Source organism: Cebus imitator, unplaced genomic scaffold (genome assembly GCF_001604975.1).
Source record: "Cebus imitator isolate Cc_AM_T3 unplaced genomic scaffold, Cebus_imitator-1.0 Scaffold75, whole genome shotgun sequence".
Lineage (NCBI taxonomy): Eukaryota > Metazoa > Chordata > Mammalia > Primates > Cebidae > Cebus > Cebus imitator.
The window spans coordinates 5,695,508-5,719,220 of record NW_016107390.1 but is presented as its reverse complement, the minus strand read 5'-3'; the positions used below and the strand labels follow the sequence as shown (position 1 = coordinate 5,719,220).

At 38.0% G+C, this 23,713-nt stretch overlaps 2 protein-coding genes across 2 annotated transcripts in view; both read left to right on the top strand.

The window, feature by feature from the left end:
• WDR64 (WD repeat domain 64) overlaps positions 1-23,713 on the top strand; it is a 147,655-nt gene that overhangs the window by 92,435 nt on the left and 31,507 nt on the right. Inside the window, exons 15-19 of the mRNA XM_017532117.2 lie at positions 5,475-5,651; positions 17,649-17,782; positions 20,807-20,908; positions 22,090-22,159; positions 23,138-23,174. Of these exons, the coding sequence (XP_017387606.1) occupies positions 5,475-5,651; positions 17,649-17,782; positions 20,807-20,908; positions 22,090-22,159; positions 23,138-23,174 (520 nt within the window). The remainder of the gene's footprint in view (positions 1-5,474; positions 5,652-17,648; positions 17,783-20,806; positions 20,909-22,089; positions 22,160-23,137; positions 23,175-23,713) is intronic.
• On the top strand, positions 8,303-13,719 carry LOC108306865 (PRAME family member 17-like). Its single transcript, XM_037739848.1, is given in 3 exon segments — positions 8,303-8,312; positions 9,799-10,873; positions 13,713-13,719. Coding segments are annotated over 3 exon segments (1,092 nt in total).

Here is a 23,713-nt window from a genome sequence, read left to right as displayed (position 1 = left end):
GGAACTATTCACTCACCAAAATTGTTTTTAGTTCTACTGCAGCATTTTTCACTCTGATTATTCTGGTTCTGCATTTAAAACCTGCAGACTGATCTTGATAAGAACTGAAAACCTCTCTTATTTATATTTGTATTCTTGGCCATGCCCAGAGTAGGTGTTCATTAAGAATTGAAAGAATAAAACATAAAAAGTAAAGAATCTCTATTGTAAAGTAGATAATAGTAAATTTATAAGGGGTATTTAGAGAATTTTTATTAATGTTGGAGGGGGCAGCTTTATAATATAATGTTGAAAGTATACTTATTTACTTATTATTAGTGTATCATTTATTTATTATATCTGCCTATTTGAAATAAAATAATTCGATTTACATACTTATTTTCTAGAATACTTAAATTCATTCATTTTTTTCAATGATCATTTACCAAATATTTGCCATGTTCCAGAAAGATACTCCCTTTCACTATGAAATGCACGATTTAATAAGAGTGGCGCTGATCACCTATTACAACTGCTGTGAGTGCTTTCAAAAAGGGCTTCAGAAGCTTTCATGATGGCATGGTTCTCAGACTAACCTGGCCTTTGTTTTCAGCCAAAAATAGAATCAGCTTTATTTCATTTCATTCCCTAAACTCCAAACCCCATTTCTCTGTGCGCCAGAAACTGCTGTGGTTAGAAAGGTGGACAGGTAGAATTTGGAGCTGAGAGTGGAATGGAGGAAAGATAAACCGAAACCTCTGTCTTCCTGGACTCCAGCTGCCTTAAAAACAAAAACAAACAAACAAATTTCAAAAACCAAGAAGCCAAAACCTGCTTTAGTAGTCATACTCAGTTATTCAGAAAACATTGCTGATGCATTATAAGCTGAGAAGGGTCTCCAAAATATTATGTACTTTTAAATGTGTTCACACAGTCCTTAACAGCTTAAATATCGTATGTCTCTTACACTTCTGTTCTTGGTTTCATTTTCTCAAGTCTCAGAAAAATGCTTGTGCAACTGCCCGCTCTGGGCACAAACCATCACTGTGCTGAATTTTCTGGGAATGATTTTCTAGCCATGTAACGAGAGGGCAGATTGTAAATTGACTGGTCTATTAATACAACTTCATAGAAAACAAGAGAAGAAAACAACAATTCTTCTCATAATCTCAGTTTTAAGGGGATAAAATTGCATTCTGCATATGAAACCTTTGGCAAATTTTAGATAAATATGCCCCCAAGCCATTGTTGACAAAACCATAGGCTGGTGAGAGATTACTGTTCTAACATAATAAACAAAGTGCTATGGGGGTTCCAAGAAGATGATTAATTACTTATCTTCCTTTTATTCACAGTACTTTATGGATCCATCTATTCATATAGCTGTATTTGTGTGTCCCTTAAAGTAAATGATCTTTCCTTATGAAGCAACTACATAATAATACTCTTAGCATTGTATGAACTGCTGTTTTCCTAGAAAACTACAAGATGTCCTGCAAGAACTAAGACTAGAAACCAGCTGTCTTCACTCCTAGATCAATATTCTCTCCACTTTTCATAGTGGCTTTTCAATATAGAAAGAGTCCTGTTCTGCAAGCAAATAATCAGCCTTAAAATTTTGACTTTTTTTCTATATAACAATTCAAAAATTAACAATTAATGACATCTCATCAATAATAACCAGTTTGAAAATATAAATATGGCTGAACACGGTGACTCATGCCTGTAATCTCAGCAGTTTGGGAGGCCAAGGTGGGCAGATTGCTTGAGGCCAGGAATTCAAGATCATCCTGGCCAACATGGCAAAACCCTATCCCTACAAAAAATACAAAAATTAGCCGGGCGTGGTGGTGCGTGCCTGTAGTCCTAGCTACTTGGGAGGCTGAGGTGGGAGGATCATCTGAGCCTGGGAGGCAGAGATTCCAATAAGCCAAGATAGCACCACTGCACTCCAGCCTGGACAACAGAGCAAGACCCTGTTACACACACACACACACACACACACACACACACACACACACACGAAGACATAACATAGTCCAGGTGGAAAATGATCACATAACAATAACAAACAAAAGTATAAGGTACCTAAAATAAATGTAGCAAGAAATATGCAAAAGTTTTGTGGAAATAAATCTGAATAAAGGATGTGAAAAAATTCTGCATAAATGGAGAGATATACCACATCCACAGATGGGATATGGCAAAAGTATCATTACTACATTCAAATTAAAAATAAAAGGTTGTCTTAAAAAACAAAGTGAAAAGAACAAGTCACAGACCATGAAAAGGCCATTGCACCTCAGCTAACTGAAGAAGGGTTAGGAATCAAGATATGTAGAGAAATCCCCAAAGTCCAGGAAAAAAAATAGCCCAACATAAAAATGAACAAAGGACAAGTAAGGAAATCCAGATGGCTCACGGACACATAAAAATGTTCAACTCACAACAATCAAGGAAATATGATTAATGTAACTAATAAAAAATTAGGGTTTTTTTCTTTTTTATGTATAGTGGTAAATAGCTTTCATTTTTAGTATATTTTTTCATATACTTTAAGTTCTGGGATACATGTGCAGAACATGAAGTGTTTTTTCTTTTTATTTTATTTTTTTGAGATGGAGTCTCGATCTCTTGCCAGGCTGGAGTGCAGTAGTGGGATCTTGGCTTACTGCAACCTCTGCCTCCTGGCTTCAAGCTATTCTCCTGCCTCAGCCTCCCCAGTAGCTGGGACTACAGGAGTGCACCACTATGCCCAGCTAATTTTTGTATTTTTAGTAGAGACAGGGTTTTAGCATGTTGGCCAGGACGGTCTCAATCTCTTGACCTCATGATCCACCTGCCTCAGCCTCCCAAAGTGGTGGGATTATAGGCGGTGAGCCACTGCGCCTGGTGGGTGCAGGTTCGTTACATAGGTATACACGTGCCACGGTGGTTTGCTACACTCGTCAACCCATCATCTACATTAGGTATTTCTCCAAATGCTATCCCACCCCTAGCACCCCATTCCCCAACAGGCCCTGGTGTGTGATGTTCCCCTCCCTGTGTTCATGTGTTCTCATTGTTCATCTCCCACTTCTGAGTGAGAACATGTGGTGTTTGGTTTTCTGTTCCTGTGTGTGCAGAGAATGATGGTTTCCAGCTTCATCCATTTCCCTGCAAAGGACGTGAACTCATCTCTTTTTTATGGCTGCATAGTATTCCATGATGTATATGTGCCACATTTTCTTCATTCTGTCATTGATGAACGTTTGGGTTGGCTCCAAGTCTTTGCTATTGTGAATAGTGCTGCAATAAACATATGTGTGCATGTGTCTTTATAGTAGAATGATTTATAATCCTTTGGGTATACACCCAGTAATGGGATTGCTGGGTCAAATGTTATTTCTGGTTGTAGATCCTTGAGGAATTACCACACTGTCTTCCACAATGGTTGAACTAATTTACATTCCCACAAACAGTTTAAAAACGTTCCTATTTCTCCACATCCTCTCCAGCATCTGTTGTTTCCTGACTTTTTAAAGATCATCATTCTAACCGGCATGAGATGGTATCTCATTGTGGTTTTGATTTGTATTCCTCCAATGACCAGTGACGATGAGATTTTTTTCATATGTTAGCTGCATAAATGTCTTCTTTTGAGAAGTGTCTGTTCATATCCTTTGCCCACTATTTGATGGGGTTGTTTTCTTCTTGTAATTTGTTTAAGTTCCATGTAGATTCATTGTTCACTCCAATGATACTTCCTTTTGCTGTGCAGAAGTTCTTTAGTTTAATTAGATCCTATTTGTTAATTTTCACTTTTGTTGACATTGCTTTTGGTGTTGTAGTCATGAAGCCTATGACCTGAATGGTATTGCCTAGGTTTTCTTCTCAGGTTTTTATGGTTTCAGGTCTTCATTTAAGTCTTTAATCCATCTTGAGTTAATTTTTGTATAAAGTGTAAAGAAGGGGTCCAGTTTCAGTTTTCTGCATATGACCAGCCAGTTTTCCCAGCACAATTTATTAAAGAGGGAATCCTTTCCCCATTGCTTGTTTTTGTCAGGTTTGTCAAAGATCAGATGGTTGTAGATGTGTGACTTTACTTCTGAGGCTTCTGCTCTGTTCCATTGGTCTATATTTCTGTTTTGGTACTGGTACCATGCTGTTTTGGTTACTGTAGCCCTGTAATATAGTTTGAAGTCAGGTAGCATGATGCCTCCAGCTTTGTTCTTTTTGCTATGGATTGTCTTGAATATAAGGGCTCTTTTTTGATTCCATATGATATCTAAAGTAGTTTTTTTTCTAATTCTGTGAAGAAAGGCAATGGTAGCTTGATGGGGACAGCATTGAATCTATAAATTACTTTGGATAGTATGGCCATTTTCATGATATTGATTTTTTTCTATCCATGAACATGGAATGTTTTTCCATTCGTTTGTGTCATCTCTTAGTTCCTTGAGCAGTGGTTCATAGTTCTCCTTGAAGAAGTCCTTCACATCCCTTCTAAGTTGTATTCCTAGGTATTTCATTCTCTTTGTAGCAATTGTGAATGGGAATTCACTATGATTTGGCTCTCTGCTTGTCTGTTATTGGTGTATAGGAATGCTTGTGATTTTTGCACATTGATTTTCTATCCTGAGACTTTGCTGAAATTACTTATCAGCTTAACGAGATTTTGGGCTGAGAAGATGGGATTTTCTAAGCATACAATCATGTCAACTGCAAACAGAGACAATTTGACTTCCTCTCTTCCTATTTGAAAGGGTATTAAAAATTAGTTTTAAAGTGTCCCATTTCACACTCATCACGCAAAACAATTTTAAAAAATCAAATAATTCCAAGTATCGGCAAGAATACGAAGAAAGGGGAACTCTCATCTACTCCTGGTGAGAGTGAACATAGCTAAACACTACCTAGAGAAGTCGATTGGTGATAGTAGTAAGGTTGAAGATGTGTATATCTTATAGTTAGGTCATTTTACTCCAGACATATACTCTAGAAACTGTGCTGCCTGTCTGTAAAGGAAAGCAATACAAAATTGACATCCCGAACATCCATCTATGGGGTAATGGATAAATAAATTGTAGTATGTTTATATAATATGATAAAGCAGTTAAAAATAAATGAACTGGAGTTCCATTAAATAACTTGTATAAATCTCAAAAACATCCTATTGAGTGAAATAAGAAAGTTGAAGAAGAATCCATACAGTTGGACAGCATTTATAAAATGGCTTAAAGTCTGAAAGCACTATCATATACATGTAGAATGTATATGTATGTATATGGAGAAATATTAAAACTTTCATTACTAACATCATATTCACATTACTGGTTACTCTGGGGAGGGAAGAAGAAAGAAGAATTATATTAGCAAGGAATAGATGGGGCTGAAAATTTAGTACAGCTAGACGGTGGATACATCAGTGTAGGTTTATTTTCTCTCTCTTTAAAACAGTTCAAAATAAAGTAATTAGCTGAACTTTTCATATACTCACTGGATTTCTATTAAAGGGTAAGGAAGATGATATTTACCTGATGGTGGTCTGGGAGCTGCCTGATGTTGTCCCTTTCCTACAAGATGGAAAACCTGCTGTGCATCTGAGAACGTCTACTAGAGATAGGAACATGGCTCTTCCTTTCCCAGATGTCGAGTTAATAGTTGAGAGAAAATTTTCTCAACCTACTCATGTAAGTTTCCTCTCTTGATTTCTTTCTAACTTTTGATTTTTGTTGTGGAAAGTTGCAAACATATATAAAGTATAGAAAATAATACAAAGAGCTTCTATGTGTTATCACTTAGCTTCAAAAACTTTCTGTGTTTGGCCAAACTTATTCTTTATTCCCGCCTCTTCACCATGACCACCACTAGTGGATTTTTTTTTAAGAGAAAATGCACTACTATTTTGCACTGGTATTCCCAAATCAAATTTAAGGTTACATGGCTTTCACTAATTTTATTTTATATCTTTCTCTCAGAAAACTTTGATTCCTAATGGTGTAAGCATCTTTTCTTATTTGCTTCATGCTATTATTTACGTAATGTGTTTTTCTACATAATATACAGGTTTTTATGTCATTTTACATGCTATCATTGTACATTATATTATATTCTAGTTTCAGAAAACAATAAAATTTCTAGGAGCAGGATACCTGGCAAAGCTCAAAATCCTGCTTTTTTTGCAGTTCTTTTTGTCCTTAGGGTGTATAGCATGTGGAATGTACTGTCAGATTACTGTAAAATTACTTAAAATAATTTCCTGTACCACCAACTCTATACACAGTTAAGTTTGCTTCATTTTTAAAGTGTCTTGCGTTTTTAAAATCCAGTTTTTTTAATGTTATGTAAAACATTTAAATACTTCAAAGATCAAATTTAAAAACAAGTTCTATTCTGAGATACAAAACAAAGTCTATTGTATTCCTGTCCTTTCCACCTTGTTCTCTCCTTAACCTATAGTAACTTTTGTTTTTAAGTTTTTGGCTTGTGTTTCTATGATGTTTTCAAAAATGTAATCAAATATTCAGTCCCCTCTCCACCTTCTTAAGCAAATGATAGACTACTATATACATCCTCGTACTCCTTGCTTTGTTTAATAATCTATTCTGGAGACCAATCTAAGCAGAATATAGAGATCTTCATCTTTGCTTTTTAAAATTTGTGGTAAAATACACATAAAGTAATTTAGACTAAAAATAGTCTAAAATTACACATTTAGACTATTTTTAGGTGTACAGTTAGCAACATAATTTTCACATTGTTGTGCAACCTTCATCACCATTCATCTCCAGACTCTTTCTTCTTGCAAAACTGAAACTCTATTTATTTATTTATTTTTTGAGACAGAGTCTTGCTCTTGTTGCCTGGGCTGGAGAGCAGTAGCTTGATCCTGGCTCACTGCAACCTCCGCCTCCCAGGTTCAATCGATTCTCCTGCCTCAGCCGCCCGAGTAGCTGGGACTACAGGCACTCGCCACCATGCCCAGCTAATTTTTGTATTTTCAGTAGAGACAGGATTTCACTATGTTGGCCAGGATGGTCTTGATCTCTTGATCTTGTCATCCGCTTGCCTTGGCCTCCCAAAGTGCTGAGATTACAGGCATGAGCCACCGCACCAGGCCTAAAACTCTATTTATTAAATAATAACTCCCTATTTCCTCTTCCCTCCAGCTCCTGACAACCACCATTCTACTTTCCATCCCTATAAATTAACTTACACTGGGTATCTTATATAAGCAGAAACACATGGTATTTGTCCTCTGCGACTGCTTTGTTTCACTCAAGCGTGATGTCCTCAAGGTTCATCTATGTGTAGCGTATGTCACAGTGTCCTTCCTTTTAAAGGCTGAACATTATTCCGATGTATGCAGAGAACACATGTTGCTCACCCATTCCTCCGTCAATGAATAGTTGGGTTGCTTTCACTTTTTTGCTGTTAATAACAATGCTGCCATGAACATGGGTGTACACGTATTTCATTTTTCTTTCTGAAAATGCTATAGTACTTCATGTGGATGAACGTACCATTGTTTATTCAACTAGTCCCCTGTAGGCAGGCATTCAGGTTGTTTTTAATCTTTTCCAATTAAAAGTACTGCTGCAACAAATAGCCATGTATGTGTGTGTGTGTGTCTGTGTGTGTATGTGACTTATGATTATTTCCAAGAAGTGGTTCCTGATAACCAGAAACCGCAGCTACACCCAGCTTCCCAGAACTTAGCATTGCAATGGCAAAAAAGGACATACACAAAATGAAAACACTAACAAGAAACTGGAAAAAATATGTGGAACTTATATCACAAAGGGCTAATATCCATAATATATCTTCCTAATTATTTATATATACATATATATATACATATTTCTAAGGTATCTAATGTGCAAAAAGCTTTTAAAACATTAGAAGGAAAAGAAGAGCAATCTAGATAGAAAAATGAACAAAAGATATGAACAAATAGTCCATACAAGTATTAGCAAGATGCTCCACTCACTCATTATAAGACAAATGCAAATTAAAGTATATATATTTATACTTTAATTCAATATATATACTTTAATTTGCTCCACTCATTATAAGGTACATGCAAATTAAAGTGTATGTATATAGTTAAATTCATTCTAAGATAAATACAAATTAAAAAATATATATACTTTAACTATATATATATACTTTAATTTGCTCCACTCATTATAAGGTACATGCAAATTAAAGTGTATGTATATAGTTAAATTCATTCTAAGATAAATACAAATTAAAAAATATATATACTTTAACTATATATATATACTTTAATTTGCATTTATCTTATAATGAGTGAGTGGAACATCTTGCTAATACATGTATGGATCTTGGTAATACAAATATATACACACATATATATGTATATATATGTATGTATGTATATATATGTGTGTATGTATGTGTGTGTATATATACATGCATTAACTATATATATATATATATATAGTTGGAAGCCAACACAACTGGAAAACTAACTATACACAGTGGGATAGATTTGGAATAAATTCCCAGAAGAGAGATCAGATTGCTGGGTCAAAAAGTAAATGCTAATATAGTCCTCCTAGACATTACCAAAGTCCCCTGCACAGAAGTTACACAACTCTGCCTTGCCACTAATACGTGAGACTGCCTATTTGCCCACAGCCTTGCCAACACTGTATATTAGAGTCAAACGTTTGAGCTTTTTCAAATCTAGATGAGAAATCAAAACAAGTGCCTTTATACTTGAACAAGGGATTCCATGAAAACAAAATGAGTTTTTTAAAAAGATAAAAACTTATGAAAAGAGAAAGCTGGAATTTCATTAACTGTCATTGAAAATTTTAGTTAAAATTAAGTGATGTAAAAATAGTGAAATAATAATTGGCCAGAAAAAAATGAAAATCATTCTGTGACCTTTTAATACAGCCACAAACTTACCCTTCTTGTTAAAATATAATTTGGTATACTTTAATTTGCATTTATCTTATAATGAGTGAGTGGAACATCTTGCTAATACACATATGGATTATTTGTTCATATATTTTGTCAATTTTTCTATAATTGTTCTTCTTTTCCTTCTAATATTTTAAATGCTTTTTGTATATTGGATACATTGGAAATATATATTTTTTTATATACAAATAATTAGGAAGATATATTGTGGATACTAGTCCTTGGTGATATAAGTTCTAAATATTTGTTCCAGTTTCTTATTAGTGTTTTCATTTTGTGCATGTCCTTCTTTTCCATGGCAATGCTAAGTTCTGGGAAGCTGGGTGTAGCTGTGGTTTCTGGTTATCAGGAACTACTTCTTGGAAATAATCATAAGTCTTCTTCAGTCTTCTTCCAGGTAATCCATTCACCTATCTAAAAATAGCACATCTATCTATCTAAAAATAATTCAACTCTCTAAGAATAGGTAGGTTTTTTAAATTCTCTGAGATTTTAAGAAGGGTAAGTTTGACACCGTATCAAAACATCACAAAATGGTTGGTCACTTTTTCTAGCGAATTACTAATTTTATCATTATTACATCATATGATTTTAACTAAATTTTTCATTGTCGGTTAATAAAATTTCAGCTTTCCCTTTTTATAGGCTTATTTTTTTCAAGCTTCTCATCTTGCTCTAGCAACATCACTTGGTCAACTGTAAAGGCACCTGTTTTGTTGTAGCTGATTTTTACTGTTATTTTAACATCTAAATAAGGAGAGTATGTCATCAGATCATTTTTTTCAGGATATTCTCTGAATTCCAAAATTGTAAGGAGTCTTAAAATAGCCAGCTTTAATTTCTCATAGTAAATGAATATTAAAATACTTGTCTCCTGACAAGTTCTTAGTGATAGAGCTTCAAAAGTTATAGACTCGAAGAAAGCTCGTGAGCAGCCGCAGAAGAGACCCAGAGCAGTGGTGCCTGAAGTTACTGTCTTATTCTCCAAGAGGTCTGAGCACACTACAAAATGTATCAGAACGAGCCTGCAGGCCCCACGCAGACTCGAGGAGCTAGCAGCGCAGAGTCTGCTGAGAGACCCGTGCTTGAACACCTCCACTCTGGATGAGCTGCCAGGGGAACTCTTCCCCCTGATGCTTATGGAGGCCTTCAGCAGCAGGCACTATGAGATTCTATAGGCCATGGTGTGGACCTGGCCCTTCCCCCGCCTCCCTCTGGGGTCCCTGATGAAGACACCTCACCTGGAGACCTTGCGAGCTGTGCTGGAGGGACTTGATTCACTGGTGTACATGCAGGTTCGCCCCAGGAGGTGGAAACTTCAAGTGCTTGATTTGGGGAATGTTGATGAGAATTTCTGGACCACGTGGTCTGGACCCAGGGCCCTGTCGTGCTCCCCAGAGGCCACGAGTAAGAGGCAGACAGTGGAGGACCGTCCAAGGACGGGAGAGCGTAAGCTGTTGACAATGTTCATACATGAGCCCTTGAAGGTGTTCATAGATGTCGGCCTCAAGGAGAGTACCCTGGATGAGTGGCTGAGCCACCTCTGTGACTGGATTCACCACAGAAGAGGTTTAGTACAGCTGTGTTGTCGTAAGGTGCAGAATTACCCAATGCCCGCTTTACAATTCAGAAAATTAGTGGAAATGATATACCCAGACAGTATCCAGGAGTTGGAAGTCCAGAGAAAGTGCTCGCTGGATAGACCACCAGGAAAGTTTGCCCCTTACCTGAGCCAGTTAAGTGAGCTTCACAAAGTCTTGGTAGCCTTCGGTTATGATCATGAGTTATCCGTGTGCGCCCAACAGCAGTTCATTCCTGACTTGGAAACTCCATCCCTCAGCCTGGGCTGCCCTGAGAGTTTTTTAATAAGAATGGCCAATCATATCAATGAACACCAGGACCACCTGCACAGGGATTTCAAAGATCTGATCGAGAGAGCTGGAAACCATCATTTTCAGCAAGCTGACAAGAACGGAAAACCAAATACCGCATGTTCTCACACATAAGTGGATGTTGAGCAATGAGAACACAGGGAGGGGAACATCACTCACAGGTGCCTGTTGTGGGGTGGGGGGATAGGGGTGGGGGAAGGGATAGCAGGGGGTGGGGGGATGGATAATGGAGGAATAGCATTAGGAGAAATATCTAATGTTGATGATGGGTTGATGGATGCAGCAAACCACCATGGCGTGTGTATACCTATGTAACAAACCTGCATGTTCTGCACATGTAGCCCAGAACTTAAAGTATTAAAAAAAGATAGTTATCATGATGCAGCATTCCTTAATATGAAAGTCTTATTACAATAAAAAAAAAAAGTTATAGACCCAGAATTTTTAGCCTGCAACCCATTGGCTCTCTGATCATGTGTAGACTTTGGCGCTCTGAAATTGCATGCACTTTTTTTTTCTGAAAAGTGCAAGGTTCACAGCTTTTTCTTTCTCAACATTTAATATGAAAATTTCTAGACATTAGAAAAGTTGAAAAAATTAGAGTGAGCACCCATATATTCATCCATTTAAATTTTACTATTAACAGTTTGCAGTCCTTACTTTATCATATATTTATTCATCAGTCCATCTTCTGCTCACCCTTATATCCATCTTATTTTTAAAATATATTTCAAAGTATGCCGAAGGCATTGATACATATCACCCCTAAACACGTCTGTGTGTGCATGATTAACTAGAGTTCACTGTTTATGATTTTGTTTTTAGCGAAATATATATCAAATAAAATGCACAAAATTGAAGCTGCTATTCCATGAGTTTGAAGAGGAACATAAACAACCAGAACCCCTATCAAGATAAAGAACTTCATCATCACCCCAGAAACTTTCTTCATGTCCCTGCCTATTCAATATCTGCTCTTTACCCAAAGGCAAACACTGTTCTAATGTTTTTCACCAAACATTTGTTTTTTCCTACCCTAGAATGCCACACAAGTAGAATAATATAGTAGACATTTAAGGTTTGGTTCATTTAGCATGATGCTTTTGAGATTTGCCTGTGTTGCTGCATAAATCAGCAGCTCACTCGCTTTTATGCTTGAGTAGTATTCCATCGTAGCTTTCTTTCTTTTTGAAAATTCTTGAAGTGTTTGTGAGCAAGAAATGTTAATAACAGCAGGCACACCTGGGAGATATTGAGGGTTCAGTTCCAGACCATGACAATAAAGCAAATGTCACAAAGCAAGAAATTTTTGGTTTCCTAGTACATATGTAAAAGTTACATTTAGCCTGGACACAGTGGCTCATGCCTGTAATCCTAGCAGTTTGGGAGGCTGAGGCAGGTGGATCTCTTGAGGTCAGGAGTTTGAGATGAGCCTAGCCAACATGGTGAAACCCATCTCTACTAAAAATACAAAAATTAGCTGGGCATGGTGGCACGTGCCTGTAATTCCAGCTACTTGGAAGACTGAGGCAGGAGAATCACTTGAACCTGGGAGATGGAGGTTGCAGTGAGCCCAGATCGCACCATTGCACTCCACCATGGGTGACAGAGTGAGACTCTGTCTCAAAAAAAAAAGTTATATTTACACTGTACTGTAGTCTATTATGTATGCAATAGTGTTATGCCTAAAAAATGTATATACTTTAAAATACTTTATTGCTAAAAATTGCTAATGATCATCTAAGCCTTCAGGAAGTCCTAATTTTTTGCTGGTGGAGGGTCTTGACTCAAAGTCGATAGCCACTGACTGATCAGGGAGGTGGTTGCTGAAGGCTGGGGTGACTGTGGCAATTTTTAAAAATAAGACAGCCATGAAATGTGCCACATGGATTGCCTTTTCCTTTCATGAAAGATTTCTCTGTAGCATGTGATGCTGTTTGATAGCATTTTACCCACAGTAAAATGTCTTTCTAAATTGGTATCAATTCTCTTAAATCCTGCCTCTCCCCAATCATCTAAGTTTAGGTAACCTTTTAGGTAACCTTTGCTGTCATTTCAGCAGTGTTCACAGCATCTTCACCAGGAGCGTATTCCATCTCAAGAAACCACCTTCTTTGCTCATCCGTAAGAAGCAATTCCTCATCCATTCAAGTTTGATCATGAGGTTGCAGCAAGCTAGGCTTTGCTTCTAACTCTAGTTCTCTTGCTATTTCTACCACATCTGCAGTTACTTCCTCCACTGAAGTCTTGAGCCCTTCCAAGTATCTTTAAGGGTTAGAATCCTCTTATTCCAAATTCCTGTTCACATTGCTCTTTTGACCTCCTCCCATGAATCACAAGTGTTCTTAATGGCATCTAGAATGGTGAGTTCTTTCCAGAAAGTTTTCAATTTACTTTGACCGACCAGATTCATCATAGGAATCACTATCTATGGCAGCTGTAGCCTTACAAAATGTGTTTTTTAAATATTAGACTTCAAAGTCAAAATTGCCCCTTGATCCATGGACTGCGGAAGGACTGTTGTATCCACCGGCATGAAAACCATGTCCATCTTGTACATCTCCATCAGAGCTCCTGGGTGCATTGTCAATGAACAGTAATATTTTGAAAGAAATCTTTTTTTTTTCCCTAAGTAGCTGTATATGTTGGATTTAACAACTTAATTTAAAATCTCTTCAGAAAGCTATTTTTGTGATATGCTTACACCTCCTCAACACGGCAGGCGCATCTGTGCATGTCTGAGGGATGAAGTCTTTGGGGCAAATGTGTGAGGCTGAAGAATAGAAAATAAGAAAGCTGTACCTTTTTGTTCCTACAAAAATTTAAACCAATTTTTTTAATGAGAATCTTTATTAACTTTATTGATTTACTCTAATATTAGCTCAAACCACTTGTACTTTTCAGCTTCTAAAGAGATAAGTGGCCAGGCACAGTGGCACCTGCCTGTAGTCCCAGCTACTCTGGAGGCTGAGGTGGGAGGATCGCTTGAGCCCAGGAGTTCTGGGCTGTAGTGTGCTATGCCGATCGGGTGTCCGCACTAAGTTCAGCATCAATATGGTGATCTCCTGGGAGCAGGGCACCACCAGGTTGCCTAAGGAGGAGTGAGCCAGCCCAAGTCGGAAACAGAGCAGGTCAAAACTCCCGTGCTGATTAGTAGTGGGATCACGCCTGTGAATAGCCACTGCACTCCAGCCTGGGCAACATAGCGAGACCCTGTCTCTAAAACAATAATAATAAAATTAAAAAAAATAATAATAAAGAGATAAGTGGTCAGACGCTAAAGAATGTGAGAAAATTGCAAGTTATAGCAGAAGAAATTTAAGAGGGTGTTAAGTTTTTTTCTCTCTGACATTAGCAAAACAACCATAATATAATTTATTTCCTTTTTTATCATTATTAACCATAAAACCACCTTGCAAAAAATAAGATAAAAGAATAAGATAGCTGTTTTTTTCTGGAATTTGGAAACTATTATTTTATCGTAGAATGGAGAGATACTGTATTAGTTTTCCTTATATTGAAACAAATGTCAGTTTGAACCTGCAATGTGAATCTCATTCACTGCTAGTTTAAATAAGCAGATTTTATTCTTAGGTAAATGCCCTTGGAAATCAATATGTACAGTGACTATGTCATAATAATGTTATCAGGTAATGTGCACAAAAAGCAGAACAAAATGCATCTCCTCATAGAATAATTCTAGCCTACTTCCCTTTCCAATTCTATATGCCATTGGAAACACTAGGTTCAATGATATGTATTTGGTATATGACATCTTATTTATAGCTAATAAAAACAGAAAGATAACTGCATAGTGAGTCAGAGCCAAGCAGTTAGCAAATAATTGCATGGGTAATAAAAAATGATTGCCTAAAAACAAGAGAAAAATTATTGCAATAAATTGTAAAATAAACTATTGAAGCACAATAAAGTGCCTTTTAGGCTTTTAATGTAAATGTAAATTATCTCCGATTTTGAACACTTATGTTTTGTAGTTAACATAATTATCATTATAGCACTTCCTTTTTGCAACAAACTTTAAAATTATAGATTGAAAGTTTGCAAAAAGTCAGCCGGGTATGGAGACTCATGCCTGTAATCCCAGCACTTTGGGAGGCAGAGGTGGGAGGATCACTTGAGGTCGGGAGTTTGAGACCAGCCTGATAGGCATAGTAAAACCCCACCTCTACTAAAAATACAAAAGTTAGCTGGGTGCGGTGGCGCACGCCTGTAATCCTAGCTACTGCGGAGGCTGAGGCATGAGAATCGCTTGAACCCGGAAGGCAGAGGTTGCAGTGAGCCAAGATGTACCACTGCACTCCAGCCTGGGCGACAGAGTGAGACTCAAAAAGAGTTTGCAAAAGTCACTTAGGAAAAAAATTGAATTGTGCATGGAAATCCTCTCCCTAAAACTCTTTTATTTAGGAAGCACTTTTATTGAATACCTGCCATGTATCATGCACTGTTCTTAGTACTGGGAATGTCAGGATTAATGAGGTATAGTATCTGCACTATAAAAGTACAGCAGAGATCCTAGAGGGCTAGGGAGAGGGGGAGGTTTTTGAAGAGGGTAATTGCTGAATTATAGCTAAAGGAGTTAGCTTGGCTCAGATAGGCAGTTTCCAGAGGGTAATGAAAAGACTGTGAATGTCAACTGGAGCAGGTAATGCGAACAGAATCATGGAGGTAGAATATTGCATGGTTTGTGAAGGATAACTGCAAGTATCTCAGTGTGGCTGCAGTAATACCAGGAGTAGTAAAAAATGAAGACATATAAATAGGTAGGAACCAGACCATGCTTAGAAGAATAAGGAGCTTGAGTGTCCTGTAACAAATGGAAGGCCACTGAAGGGCTTTTAAATTAGAAATGAAACTATCAGGTTTGTGTTGTGGGCAGCTCATCTTTGATGCTGCTTGGATGACATATTTGAAAGGGACAAGACTAGAGGCAGAAGATTCAGGCAACAAGCTACTTACTGTTTTAGTTAAAAGATTTAAGGATGGCCAGATTTAGTGGCTCACACCTGTAATCTCAGCACTGTGGGAGGCCAAGGTGGGAGGATCACCTGAGGCCAAAAGTTCGAGACCAGCCTGGGCAACATAGACCCTGTCTCTACAAAAAAAAAATTTTAATTAAAGAAAATTAGTTGGGTGTGGTGCAGTGCACCTTTAGTCACAGCTACTGGGGAGGCTAAGGTGGGAGGACTGCCTGAGCCCAGGAGTTCAAGATTGTAGTGAGCTACGATTGTACCACTGCAGACCAGCTTGAGTGACAGATCAAGATTCTGTCTCTAAACAAATTTACAATTAAGAAATAATAAAAGATGTAAGGTGATGACAATGGAGATGGTGCAGAAGAAAAGGTTTTGGTTTCAGAAAATATCTAGGCAGTAAAAGCAGCAATTGATACCATGCAGTTGGGAGAGGAGGATACTGGAAGGAAAGAAGGACAACTCCAGGATTTCGAACTTGAATGATGAATTGGAAAACAGTGCTAACCAATGAAGTAAAGAAGAGGGCCTGGGCACCATGCTGATGCCAATAGTCCCAGCACTTTGGGAGGCTGAGGCAGGAGGATGACTTGAGCTCAGGAGTTCGAGACCACCCTGGCAACACAGTGAAGCCTTGTCTCTACAAAAAGCAAACATTAACCGGGCATGGTGGCACCCACCTGTGGTCCCATGTACTCCAGGGCCCAAGGTGGGAGGATCACTTGAGCCCAGGATGTTGACGCTACAGTGAGCTGTGATCATTCTACCGTACTCTATCTAGTCTGGGCGACAGAGTGAAATCAGTCTCAGAAGAAAAAGTACTGAGTGAAGAAACATGCTTAAGGAAAGTGATAAGATATTACTACCATTGAGATACCTGTAAAATGTCTAAGTAATTAAATATATAAGCCTGAAGCTTGCGGGAGGGGTCTGGACTAGATAATTAGATCATGACCATTGAGATGGTATTTGAAACATAATCTGAGATTCCTCAGAAAGACTTGAAAAAAAAGAAAAACAGCAAATGAAGTTGAGATAAACCCCACGAATATTAATATTTAAAAGGCTGGCAGAGCAAGAGGGTACCAAGTAGGAAACAAAAAGAAAAGTCACAGAGACACAGCAAAGCCAGATGTCAAGGACATCAGGAGAGTAAAAAATTTCAAAAAGGGGAGAGCAACTGAGAGTGGTAATTAACAGTGGTAATAAACCTCTTTTCTTATTTAAATGTCACTCTTCCATGCCCTCAAGTCTTCTGTGTGCCTCCCTCTGATACAGCCCTTTCACACTGCACCCTAATCAACACTTTATCTGAGTACTTTAAAGTATTATTAGTTTCTCCAGATCACAGATGTCCTACTTGACTTTGTATTCCAAGAATCTAACATAGTAGATGTCCAACAAATATTTGAGGCAAGATAGTTGAAACGTGCCTTAATGATAAATAGGAAAAGCTATCACAGAGTGTTAGGAGCAGCAGCCAATGAAAATTGCTGAGTGAAAGAAAAGTTGGTAAGTGGGAAACGACAAATATTCTTTCAAAAAGTTTGAAGGGAAGAGAAAGACGGGAAGTTAATCTAATAGGTGGTGGGGAAGAATAAATAAGGCTGAGAAAAAGAAGCCAGCAAAAACGAAGAGGATGTTTTTGTTGTTTTAATAAATTCTGCCAGTTAAAAAATTTTAGTGCAAGAAAAATTAGATTTTACTAAATTTCATGCTCTGGGATTAAAAATAGATATAATAAGGCATTTTGTTTTAAGTTAACGACAATTACGAAGTGTACACATGACATTTGTACCGTGAATCATGAATACTGTATTCATGATGTTCTGTTTCCTTCGTTCTTCAGAAACCTGCCATTAATTTATTACAAGTGAACTGCATTGATTCACTACAAGTAGAAGGATATAATTTGATAGCAGCGGGAACCTTAAGTGGTATGATCATCTTGTGGAATTTTGTAACGTCTACTGTCAAAAAAGTGTAAGTCGTGAATTTTCTTTAAACAATGTAAAAGCTGTAATGCAGAAGAGCCAAGTAACATGCAACACTCGAGGGAGGGCTGGGTGCAGTGGTTCAGGTCTGTGAGCCCAGCACTTTGGGAGGCTGAGGCGGGAGCATCACATAAGGCCAGGAGTTCGAGACCATCCTGGCCAACATGGTGAAACCATGTCTCTACTAAAAGTACAAAAAGTAGTCAGGTGTGGTGGCACATGCCTGTAATCCCAGCTAGTGGGGAGGGTGAGGCATGAAAATTGCAGAAACCTGAGAAGTGGAGGTTGCAGTGAGCTGACATCACGCCACTGCACTACAGCTTGGGTGACAGGGTGAGTGAAACTCAGTATCAAAAAAAACCCCAAAAAAACCTCAGGGAAGAAAAAAGCAGTAAATAAAAATGGTGATAACACTCAAGGCAGGCTTTCCTGGAGGTTGTAGTCATGAACAGAATATGTTCTAAGTGTCTAAATTGGTGTTAGTTGAACTGTAAGCATCTGTATTGCTGAGAGCTTTGATCTTTACTATTCTCACGTAGTATATGCTTTTCATGTGTGATCTTGCCCAAATTGATGACCTCGACAACTAATTAAAATATGTAATAACTTCAAACACTAATCTCTCCAGAACTTCAAACACACATAACCAGTTGCCTACTGGCAATTTTCATCTGGATTGCTACCAAGACACTCAAAGCCCCACGTGCCTAAAACATCTTTCCAACCTACTCCCTGCTCCCACACCTCTCCCCTTCCTGTATTCCCAGAGCCACCATCATCTGCTCAGTCACCAAGGCAAATGGTGAGAAGAGTCCTTGATGGCCTGTCCTTCTCATTCACCACCTCAACACATCTGATTTATTACAGGTTGGGGATACCAGGGGCTGATGTGGTAGATGCAATGATTCCTCTCAACCAATTAGATTTACTCTAGACTATGGACAAAATCTTACCCTCCCCGTACCATCCACCTCTAAATGTTTTTTCCATTTGTTTCAAAGGAACTAAAGTAGCATTGAATGATGTGCTTGGATGGATTGTAAATAAGTTCTCCCCAGCTGTGTAATTGGAATGCATGCAAGGGCTATGCGTGGCCACCCTATGGCAAGGGGATTTGTAAAATTTTACTTGCAGATACAAGATGGCCAAGAACCTTAACAATGAATGAAAAGAAAATCAAGTTTAAGCATTTGAGGGAAGAGAAGAGGTATAAAAGAGGAGGGAAAGGAGAATTGGAAAGGGCAAGAGAAAAGAAGAGGAATGTCTCCCTCTCTATTTAGAGTACTTAACATATGGCTGGTCTGCCTGCTCCCTTCCCATCCAAGTCTGAGTCATTCCTTTTAGCCAGTTTTTGAGAGGAAATAATCGTTTCTTGTTTGGACTATGGATTTCTTCTCTTTGAACCTTTAATTGAAACAGCTGTTTCTGCAGACCCCTCTTTCTGCACCTCTCTCCATATGCTCCCGGATCCTGCCCCTGGATTTCCTGCCCTCCTTTTATGCCTTCACTGCAGTCCATGCCCCCAGGTTTTCCTCACAGAGTGTATACTTGGCATTTGGTACCTACAGCTGTCTGCACTGCCACTTCCTCACCTTCTTGCTACTTTTCACACCGTGTCAGCTTGTGTATGACTCCTGCCTAAGAAGGGAAAGCAGACAGACTAAAAAGACCATAATCTTGATGCCACGGCCTAAAGAGGGGGGCAACACCCGCAATGATGATCCCACTTTAAAGGTGAAGATCCTCCTTGTTAAAGAGCCTTGAAGGGATGCACAGGAATCCAACATCCAATCAGGAAAAACAACCAAGTGTAGTGGGGCACACAAGTGTCCCTTTCCTGTAGGCAGATAATTATATGAGACAATTGATTTAGAATCAGTATAGTGTTTTGCAAAATGTGTGATTTAGCACAGAGCTGTGGAAGGTAATTTAGGCCCAGCTTTAAAGGTTCTAAAAACTGAAAATGGTTTCGATATTTGCAGTAGATCCCATCTCTTTGTCTACCTCAGATTTTGCTAAGACCCCTTCACCAGTCAGAAGAAATAACTCTTCTCTTCCTGCTCTAAGCCTCAGGCTTTTTTGATCCCAGACTTAATATTATTCTTGCTAGTTAATAATTCGCTTCACGACTCAGCTCATCTGCACAGCAGAAATCTCTAAAAAATTTGAGCTCAACAAGTCGTCAAGCTCGTAGGCTTCTCCCTTGAGCTCGGGTTCACTTTCCAGGTAGGCCCCTTCATCACTCACAGAAGCAATTTCCACTAAAGAAAATGGGGAATTTTGCTGTAAGTTCTATTTGCTATAATGAATTTTAAGTGCAGCTTTAAGAGCCAAGCATGATGTGTCAGTGCAGGCATTCAGGGACTATTGCCCTGTTTCTAGGAAAGCCCTAGAAAGGTCAATGTTGACCTTGGAATCTGGGTCAACAGGAGACTGGAGCAGCGAGATCAGTGTCTTCACTGCACTGCCTGTTCTCCTCCAGTCCATTATAAGCTCTTTTAAGGGTAAAAATGATATTTTATTAAAATTAATTACTCCACTTATTTAAAGATTAGAACTCTATTATTTACACTGGTATAAAACCGGCCAGGTATGGTGGCTCCCATCAGTAATCCCAGCACTTTGGGAGGCCAAGGCAGGAGGATCACTTGAGCCAGGAGTTCAAGACCAGTCTGGACAACACAGTGGGCCCCCATGTCTAAAAGTAAAATAAAATAGAGTTTTATCCACTGGATTTTGTATAAGCCTACTCTCTGATCTACAGGTAGGAAGACTAGACCAGTTAGTTGAACTAAAAGACTTTTAACCACTTTTAAGCCACTGACAATCATGTTCTTGTACAGAACCTTGTTAAAAAAGTTGTGTTCAAACTCTACCCCCTTGCCTTTTATTTTCATATTCAATAATATCAGCATTTGAGGACTTGATTAGCTCTGCAGGGAATATACAATCTTAGTACTGTAAGTTCCATAATTTGTGAATTTATATCTTGTAAACGTATACTTATTTCCAGGTACCGACCTGAAGATTGTTTCACTGTAAACCCTGACTTGGATCCCAAGCGCTTTAAAATTAATGACATACTGTTCCTCTTTCGTACCCCTGAATGTGCAAGGTAACTCGGTACTTACTGAACCAGTAATACTGTCTGGGACTTAGGTGGCCGATACATTAGGTTGGTGCAAAATTAACGGTGGTTTTTGCCATTAAAAGCAATAGAAAGAGTTTACTTCATCCCAATGTTAAGAAAGGGACAACGAAAAAGAGGCATCAGTTGGGTCGACAGGTGGCTTCAGCTTTCTTTCCATTACTGTCATTTTGGAGGTGAGGTTCTCCTCAGGGATTTAAAGTGCTGTATGGTCCCCTTACCGTGGCCGTCTCTCAGCACCATTATCTCAGTAGCAGAGACAGAAAATGCTCACTTGGCCATAGTTTTTCCCAAAATCTAACACTGGTGTGAAGCAGAAGGAAGGACTTGCAAGGCAAGTACAGAAGGTCATATGGCAGGAGGTTCCATTCACCATTCACTGTAACTGAGCAGTTGTCATCCGTTTCTGAGAGAGCAGAGGATTTAAGAAAAAGTGTTTTTCCTATTTATATTTGCTTAAGAGCTCTGGTTTGCAGGCAATAGACAATACCACATATAACTTTGAAGAGAAATGAAAAGCGCCTGTGCTGGTTTTGGGTCACCCAGCGGTAAGCCAGAACGTAACACCTTCCCTACCCCTTGGCATGAAATTCCATCGAAATCGTTCTGAGAATATTTTGAGGACTTATTCTGTAGACATCTGCACCTGCGTCTTAAGCCACTTTTCAGCCCATTTCAGTGGAGTGCCGCAGACAAGGATCCAGTTAGAACCAGACACTGTAGAGCCGGAAGTTATACAGGCTTGTAGGGTCCCCCACTGCCACCTCACCCCCTACCATTTCGATGTAAGAGTCTCTGGGACTGAATCTAGCCTTAGCAGTAAGATAGGCCAGACTTTTATTTCCTGAACCAGGGAGCAACAAACCTCATTTGCACCCTTTATCACAGTAGCAGAGATAGAAAATGCTTACTTGGCCATACTTTTTGGGGAAGGTGGAGACTCCCCAGCAGTCTCCACCAATATTATAGTGGTCAACATTTATTACACAAAATATAAGGTATGATTTGTTTCCTAAGTGAGTGGCTCAGTATCCACAGATGATGAAAGAAGCAATCAGCTGAAATTAAAGCAGAGAAGCACACCCTTTGAGTATGGTAGGATACCATACTTCACCTTTTATCTTTGGGTTTCCCTCCTCCCCTTACAGGAGACCAAGTCAGGATTCCATATGTTCTTCATCCCAGTGTGAGTCCAGCAAAGGGCCACAGAGTAGTAAGGTAAGCAAGACACAGAGAGAGTCATCTGTCTTCCTGTCATTCTCAAGGTTGGTTAAAAAAATAGTGATATTGAGCATTTGATCCCCTCCTTTGATAAAGGTAACAGTGGAAAAATTCTGTGTGTATACGTAAAAACTCTTTGTTTTGCAAAAAATTCGATGTCTAGTTTTTTTTCAATTTTATATGTTTTTCAATTTTTATGTATTTTTCAAACTTTCACATCTGTGAATAATCAATATACAATCACAAATAAAGTAAATTATGCAAGTTATTTTTATACTTACAAAGTAATGAAGTAATTTTAGACTATTTCGCTAAAAAGTTAAGTACTATACATATGTCACAGGGAGAAGAGACAGCAGGTAATATAACTACATTACAACATGTAATGTAATGCAGTGGTTTTCAAACTATGTTCTCAGTTCCAATTTTATATATTTTTATGCTTTATATTTCTCGTTAGAATTTTGTTTGAAGAAAAGTTATCACTGCAAAAATTATTTTTAAATCAGCAGCATAGTGGAAAGAATAAACTTACATGAAAGCAAAAGCCAGAGAGACTTGTATTTGAATCCAAGTCCTTCATTTATTATCTGATTACCTTTAGAGGTGTCATTTAATCTGAGTTTCTGTTTCTGTTTCAGTAAAAAGGAAATGATGAAGACTAAGTTGCATGGTTGTGAATACAATTAGAGCTAATATAAACCAAGAACTGAGCATGCATCAGGCATTTTTAATTACTTTCTTTATTATGCTGTACCTCAACCACCAGAAGAATGTTGTGTTATGAATTGTCTATTTCTGGACATGAAAATCTCTGCAATACATTTTTTCATAAAGAAAAAACAAATTTAAGTATAATTTAAAAAGGAATGCTTAGAAATAAAAATTCAACTATCTGAAGAATTTATTCTCCCAGTATATCTCGTTTTCTTACAATGTCATAGAAGTATTTTCTCCTTTTCTCCCCTAATTCAGGGAAGCAAGCAGAGCATACATGACAGTGAGGTTAAAGGTCAGTATGAAATCACATGTCTGCTTTATAATAAAGTAACTTCTTTGCAATAGGGCATTTAGATGATAGAATATTCTTGATGAATATATATTTCTTAATATATGAATTCATTGTATATGCTCCTATATACATTCATTATATATGTATATATAATACACACAAACACATACACACACACACACACACACACACACACACATATTCTTTTTGTAACCAAACGTTGAGGTGCTCTAGGATTCAGTAGTCTAAAAGGCAGAATTTTCATTATGATGATACCTTTTTAAATACTAACTATAGGCTTTAAGAATCCAAAACATGACTGAACTTCTTGGTCTCCATCCCATTTTTCTAAAACTTATACTGAATTTATATACCTTTCTGTATGTGTAAGATTCATGAATAAATACCTTGTCTGAGCTGTTATGTGTAGTATGGAAGCTTTTACAATATGATCAAAATAAGCTTTTTATATTTTTTCAGTGATTCAGGATTCCATTTGTTAATGCTTTTTTTTTTTGTCCTTTGTCCTGACTAAAGTT